Below are 6943 nucleotides of genomic sequence, written 5' to 3' on the forward strand. Positions count from 1 at the left end.
TGATACCTTCCTTTAATATTATTCGAGTACAGCATACCCTGTCTTGTCATTCTCCCGACCGTCCATTCAGGAGTGTTGATTGCTAAAAGGTGGTGTGGCCGAAGTTGATGTGGGTGGTGTGGGTGGGTATGAGTGGCGCCCAGGTCCAGGCCTAGAGTGGAAGCGTCAGTATTGGGTTATCGTTGAATAACCGCAGTATACCCATCTTAAACCTCAACCCCAGACAACGCTGCGTTGGCACCAATTGGACGGACATTACACTGGCGCCAACAAAGCCGCGCATCTCACAGTAACAATTTCAGCAGGCACTACCTGCACATATACCACACATCGCCATCGCACCCAGACAATAAGCAATTATGCCAGACAGCAGCAAACGTCCAACCCAAGCAGGGGCACCAGGACGGAACACAAAGAACAACCCTACCGACACCGGATCCGACACTCTGTCCAGCACGCCGCCACAAAGGGAGCACAAGCCAAAGACAAAGCACGCAGTGGGCCACCGATTACACGGCAGGGTCCCCAGCACCCGGGCGCTCCAGAAGTTGAAGGCGCACGCAGGCGAGCGCGATGCCAGCAAACTCCTCCGGCGCCAGACATCAACACCAGGGAGTCCCACGACGCCAACAATGGAGGGCATAGACGAGCCCAAGTTTCCGCGCGGTGAAACCACCGCGGCCACCCGCCCCAGCACCCTGCGCCGCAACAAGTCGCACGGCGAAGTCAAGAAGGCGGCCAAAGTCGCCACGGCCATGAAGCGCTCCGCGAGCCATACAAGTATCAGCCACCAGAGCAAGTCGAGCGTACACTTCGACCTCGCAAACACTACAACTAACGGCGACGACCACGACGACGGCTGGACTGAAGCAAGCGGCTCTGCCTCACCGTCACTCTCCCGCGCCAACTCAGTCGCAGGCGCCTCCTCCGGCCGCAACTCCGCTAGACCCCCCGCGAGCGCGGCAAACTCTATACCACCCTCCCTCGCTGCCTCGCCGGCGAAACTCCGCATCGACGCCCGCGACTGGTCACAGCACGAGAGGACACACAGCGCGCCGGACGCGCACCAGATAACCTCTCGACTCCTGCAGCGCGCGCCCTCTCAAGGTGCCGCGCCAAAGATGTCTACTGTATCCGCGACGGCTGTAGCCCCCGGGACCTCGCAAGTCAGCGACCTAGCCGCCAGCTCTGGATCCGCAACTCCCCACACCGACTCGCACAAATCGGAGCTGATATCACGCTTCAAGGGGTCCGGGTCAGGCACACCCGGCGACACCTCGCCCTTCCTCCAATCCCACCATCCTACATCTACAAAGAAAGCAGAGGCTGCCAATGGTGCCGCAGCCAATGAATCCGACGCCGCAAACTTCGCCCTCAACAGCCGCCGCGCAAAATCAATGTCGAACCTCAAAGCCCGCGGCATCGAGCCCGATGACTCCTCCGACGACGACCGCGCGCTAGCCCCCAGAAGCAGGAAATCAAGCACCCACTACATCCCCCCCCAGCAATCACGTACACAGCAGAAACTCTGGCTCCAGCGCGCGTCTTCGAATATCGAGCCCGCGCAGCTCGCGCCTGCTGGTGCGCTTGGGTTAGGTCTAGGGGGGTTGCCGGTGGGTATGGGTATGGGAATGGGGATGGGGCTTAATGTGCATGCGTCGCCGCTGGTGGGGAGTATTGGGAGTGGATACGGCCCGGAAGGTGGGGCGGGGGATCCGAGGATTAGGATGCAGCTTGAGAAGACGGGGTCGGCGTTTATGGTTGTGCGGAGGCATCAGGATCCCATTGCGAAGAGTGTGAGGAGGTTGCTTGTGTTGCCGGGGGGGGAGAAGGGGAGGAGGATTCCGGGGACGGGGAGGGTGAAGGCGGGGAAGGGGGTGGGGCTTAGTCAGAGCTTGAGGGAGGGGAGGTCGAGGGGGGGGCTGCCGAGTGGGAGTTTGGAGGAGGAGAGGCCGAGGGCGAGTTTTGAGGTGGGGAGTCCGGTGGGGAGTGTGGAGGGTGGGGGGGATGATGATGGGTTAGCGGCTATTTTGAGGGGGTTGTGGGAGAAGGGGCCGGAGTTGAGCTCGAGTAGTTGAGGAGGGAGGAAGAGGGGATGTGTTTTCTTGGGGGAAGGAGTAAGCGCTGGGGAAGTGTGGTGTTCATCTAGTTGGCTTGGGGTGTTATGGAGCTCATTGGGGGTGGACCATCGGCGTCTTACTTATTAGCTACGCTGCGGGAGGCATATTGTATCTTATAGAGGGTGTAATGAACAAACTTGAGAACCAATCGTCCTCCTGACATTGTCGTTGGCATGAAGTAACCGCAGCCTCGGATTTACACACCGTGGAGATACTATGCTACAATAGCTATTCTCGCATTGCCTGCACAGTACAATAAAGCCACTTCCCAGGGTTGAAGCTGCGGGATTTGGCAGGGCGTGGTTGTTCCCTTACGCGCCCTCTACCTCCTCTTGGGGAAAGTACCGGAATACGCATACAAAACCGCATGGTGTCTCCGGTGGACTGGCGCAACAGAGCAGAAGGCTTTCACGGTAGAATACAGTATATAGAATAAATTGACCACTTAGATTGTTATACTATATATGGGCCTATGTACACTGTTTGTAGAGTTCAGGGGGCCCATGAACCCTAACCATCAAAGACCTCCGAGGCTCGCCCAACAGCGACTGAACTTAGTGACTACGTACAAAGACGACCACCAGCCAACCCCAGCCAACCCCAGCCAACCCGAGCCAACCCGAGCCAACCGGGTAGCTGGGCTATCCCCCAGGAAAGATCCGTCATTTCGGGTGGTTTTCCCTCGACACATTCTTGCCTTCTTGTCGCTGCATTATAAGCCTCGTCTTGGCGTTCTGTGCCGGCGTTTAGAGTCGAAAAAGGGGCGCGGTCAGTAGCGAATGATGTAGGTGCCGCCGCGGTGGTGTTGGGGGCGGACGACGCAACGAAATTATTACTGTGGCAAAAATGTAAGTTCTCGAGTTCGTACGTAACTTTGTTAGTGGTGATGGATATGGATATTGTCCTTGGTGTTTTTCAGGGATGAGTGGGTGTCGTTTTCATTTTTCACTTTTCACTTTTCACTTGTCGTAGTGGCTGTGCTTGGTAGTAGGGAGAGAGGTGCCGCGGATACGGGAGTAGAAGTAGATGCACAACATTTAAAAGCATGTGATACGTATATCCATCGAGTAGTTAAGGTGGTATATTTCCAATCCAGGACCTATGTGCTAGCAAGCTGGCACGGCTGGTAGGGGGCGTTTGCTCGTGTTCGGTGAGTCTCACTTGAAACGAGACGATTTCTGAGGCGTATTTTGGCCATAGCAGGGGGAGGGCGGTGAATGGAATGGGACAATTGACGTAGGTGGCTGGCCAATCTATCTACAGGCCTTGCTTGTTATTGCGGACTTGTATGCAGGTAGGGGTAGTGTGAGAGTCGAGGCGGAATCTCGCCGTAGAAGGGGAACGGAATGGTATGATGGAAGTAGCCGGCCAGCCAATATATCTCCAGGCCTTACACATTGTTTCAAGGTACCATGCAGGAATGGGTACCGACATCCAGCAGGCTGGAATCGTCCCGTTATAATGTACATGGCAGCTCCAGGCCTTGGGGGCGGCTTGAAACAAAGACAAGAAACCGTCGATCTTTTCTCAAGAAACACATCTTTCTCTATTTTCCACCATTCTACGAGCTATCATGTTGAAACTCGCCCATTTTATTCTCGTTCTAGCGGGAGGCACACTCTCAACCGCACTCCCAGCCATTAACCTGTTCTCAGGAGCAGGCAATGCAAACAGCGATGTCTGTAAGCAGGACTTCGGCCCATGGGATCACAGTTGGACAACGACCTCGTGCACCGTCGACGAGGTTGTCAACACGGGTGGGAAATACAGCGCGCGCGAGCGATGGATGGCAGCCAATGCAACGCAAGCATTTCTTGGGGCTCAGTGGTGCTGGCTTTTCTCTCGGTCTACTAACCACTTTAGTTTCTCCCAGTCGGTCAGCAACTATCTCCATGGCCCGGACGGTATGAAGTGCGAGATCCTCGATGCCTCTGGCGGGTCTCTCTCTGGTTGTAGCGGTGATCATGGGTGTGATGAGGCTGGTCACGCTGCAGGGTGAGTCTTCTCAAACAGCGGTATGCAAGATCCGTTGCTAATGATAGTCCTTATAAGCTTTCAAATCCTCAATTCCATGTCCACACTTCATAAACTGCATCAAAGCACTTACGACTCTTTGGGAAAAGCGAAGGATAGTATTATTGCTCGGGTTGGGGTGTTCTCCAGCGTTTTTTCCCCTTCAATAGATGAGTTGAAAGACTTCAAGATTTTTCTAGATATCATCGGAATGGGGTTTGTGCTTGCAGTTGCCCCATTGTGGAACTCTGGTATGTACCATCGCTCTACTTCCTTCTCTGTTGATTTCCCTTTCCAATATGGAATTTATAATGTTGATAACAACTCATAGCGTTTAAAACTGTCTTGTTTGCTGGTAAACCAAACGCTCTTGGGATATCGAAAGATTCTGTAAATGGGATGGTGTCGAACGGTATATCACTCGGAAAAGACACTGCTTCTCAACCTCACAGTGCTCTCGGGACGCAGAACACGTTATCAGACAAAATTTCCCGGATGATTGATGCCTGGATGGGGTTGGTCAAAGATACAAATACTGTGATGTTCTCTGGGACCAACGACCAGGGGGGTTTGAAGCTGCTAACTGACATAATTGGCGAAGGGAACCTTCTTGAGGATAGTTATCAAGTTATTGTTGACGCAGCAATGGCCATCCCGATTATGGAGACGGTCATTTGGGCATTCATGATACCTATGGCTTGGGCCATGTCAAATAAGGACGTTCATCCATTTCTTATGTAAGATTGCGCCTCCATTGGCCTAGCACAAGTAGCCACCATGTTAACCTTCATTTCCAGGATTTACGATGACAAAAAAGAGAAGGTCCGATGCGACAGTCCACCACCCGAAGGCTTCTTTACCAGTAACAAGAAAGTCGTTGTCTGTGTTGATGGCAAGGCATACTGGCTTTCTAACGCTTCTGGCAAAGCACAATCGTGTGTCCAAGACTATCAACATGTACGGTTTTGCAGCAACAATAAATTTAGCACGCCGCCTGGGATCGATCAACTCGCTGCCGATGGAAAAAACAACCCTTGGGGAGGTTTAAGTGTGGTCGACATCGTTGTCAGCTCAGTTGCTAGCTACAAAGCCAACGGTGACAAAAACGGCTTCGAGTTGGACCCTTCGAACGGCCCTGCAGTCAGCGATCTTGCATCGAATGGGAAACAAGCTGCAGGCGTCTTTACGTTGCCCATATGTTCTGAGAAAGAGGCATCTTCGAATTGGGCTCAAGCAACTTCGGATAGGCCTAGCGTTCGTATAGATAAGACGGCAAGAAACTACCCTTGTAATCAATAGGGTGCTGGCGAGGTTGGACATGCAGAAGTAAAAGGAGGGGAGGAGAGAGGGGACAGAAGCGGCTGTTATGGTGTCGGCGGGGAGGGTAGAGGGGAGCGGAGAGAAAGAAAGGAGGGTGAGAAGGGGTGCTGGGGGGAGGAAGGAGGAGGAGAGCTGTTTAATTGAGGCGGTCATTTTCGTCGATATGAGGGAGTGCGCGGGATATTAATTAGAGGGTTTGCTTGTGTTTTATTGCGTGCTTGAGAAGAGAACACTCTTACCACAAGAGCTTTATCTCCTACTCTGTTTGTTAGTACTGCTGGTGTTCTATCGTCGATTCCTACAATCGTTCTCCACTCAAAATACTTCAAACTTATGTATTATTTAGATTTTCCTAGCTCATCAGATTTCATTAAGGGAGGGGGGCTTTGGTGCCGGTCTAGGATTATAAAAGTCAATATTATTCATGTTCACAGCAGCCGTGTTAAAACATAGTACAGGACAACGGGTGGGCAGTCTCGAGAACGTCGATTTCTCGAGCGAAAATGGTGGGGCGTATATAGATATTCTAACAGTCGCTCCGCTGTTTTCTTCGACGACAAGCAGCTCTTGGACGCTCTCTGTGCCGCCTTGTCATCACACAAAACCGTACATTCAGATAAACATCAACTGCGAGGTGAGCTCGGTCACTAAACTGCTCAAACTTCAGCCATGCCAAAAATTCACCGCCGCGGCCTCCATACCCATCATCCCCAACCCCCCAACGACCCAAAAAAAAATCGATATCAAAAAGAAACATCAAAAAGAAATACCGAAGTATCGTAATGTAATAGTGACCTACGCAGGGATCGAACCTGCAATCTCTTGATTCGTAGTCAAGCGCCTTGCCATTGGGCCAGCAGGCCTATTATTTTGATTTACGGACCCCCTAACCCTCCATTCCAATGAGCCGTCGTTGCGTTGCGTTAGCAAAAAAAAAGTTATAAAAAAAAAGGGCGCCTATAAAATAAAAAGTGGGTCGGTTTTTGGCGAAAACGGCAAAAAAAATGTACTTTTGGAAATACAACTGGATATTTTGACCTACGCAGGGATCGAACCTGCAATCTCTTGATTCGTAGTCAAGCGCCTTGCCATTGGGCCAGCAGGCCAGTTATTTTGATTTAAGGTTCGTTAGTGTTGTATTTATGCCCTACTGTGAATGATCACATGCTGTAGGGCGAGATTTGGTTTGGTGCGGGGTTGGGTTGGGTGAGGTGGGGTACGGGTGTGTCGGTTTACACATGATAGTGAGAGATGACGGATGGGGGTTTTGGTAGGCTGAACAAGATGAATGATATTTTTGCTATTGAGTATATTTTTATATTATGGACTGGAGTAGGTGAGGCTCATGTGTTGTAAATTGGTTATTGTTACAGGGATAACGTATTTCACGGGCGAGCGGGTCACACGAGCGAGCGGGTCACCAAAACACCAAAACGCGTCAACCTATCTGTAGTTAACAATGCCACAACCAACACAAGACCAATCCTCTA

General features: G+C 51.9%; 2 protein-coding genes and 2 non-coding genes across 4 annotated transcripts; 2 read left to right on the forward strand and 2 right to left on the reverse strand.

The window, feature by feature from the left end:
- The first annotated feature begins 180 nt into the window (after window positions 1–180).
- VE01_10349 (uncharacterized protein) lies at window positions 181–2281 on the forward strand. Its single transcript, XM_018279750.2, has one exon. The coding sequence runs from the start codon at window positions 360–362 to the stop codon at window positions 2076–2078; it is 1719 nt and encodes a 572-aa protein (XP_018125390.1). The 5' UTR covers window positions 181–359; the 3' UTR covers window positions 2079–2281.
- Window positions 2282–3492: 1211 nt separating this feature from the next.
- VE01_10350 (uncharacterized protein) lies at window positions 3493–5508 on the forward strand. Its single transcript, XM_018279751.2, has 4 exons — window positions 3493–4115; window positions 4173–4384; window positions 4465–4870; window positions 4931–5508. Exons 1-4 carry the CDS (start codon window positions 3694–3696, stop codon window positions 5430–5432), a joined length of 1542 nt encoding a protein of 513 aa, XP_018125391.2. The 5' UTR covers window positions 3493–3693; the 3' UTR covers window positions 5433–5508.
- A 735-nt stretch (window positions 5509–6243) lies between these two features.
- Window positions 6244–6316, reverse strand: VE01_10351 (the record flags this gene model as incomplete). Its single annotated transcript has 1 exon — window positions 6244–6316. It is a non-coding gene; the product is annotated as a tRNA-Arg (tRNA).
- A 170-nt stretch (window positions 6317–6486) lies between these two features.
- On the reverse strand, window positions 6487–6559 carry VE01_10352 (the record flags this gene model as incomplete). Its single annotated transcript has 1 exon — window positions 6487–6559. It is a non-coding gene; the product is annotated as a tRNA-Arg (tRNA).
- Between the last annotated feature and the right edge of the window lie 384 nt (window positions 6560–6943).

This window comes from Pseudogymnoascus verrucosus (genome assembly GCF_001662655.1).
Source record: "Pseudogymnoascus verrucosus strain UAMH 10579 unplaced genomic scaffold scaffold_78, whole genome shotgun sequence".
NCBI classification, from domain to species: domain Eukaryota; kingdom Fungi; phylum Ascomycota; class Leotiomycetes; order Thelebolales; family Thelebolaceae; genus Pseudogymnoascus; species Pseudogymnoascus verrucosus.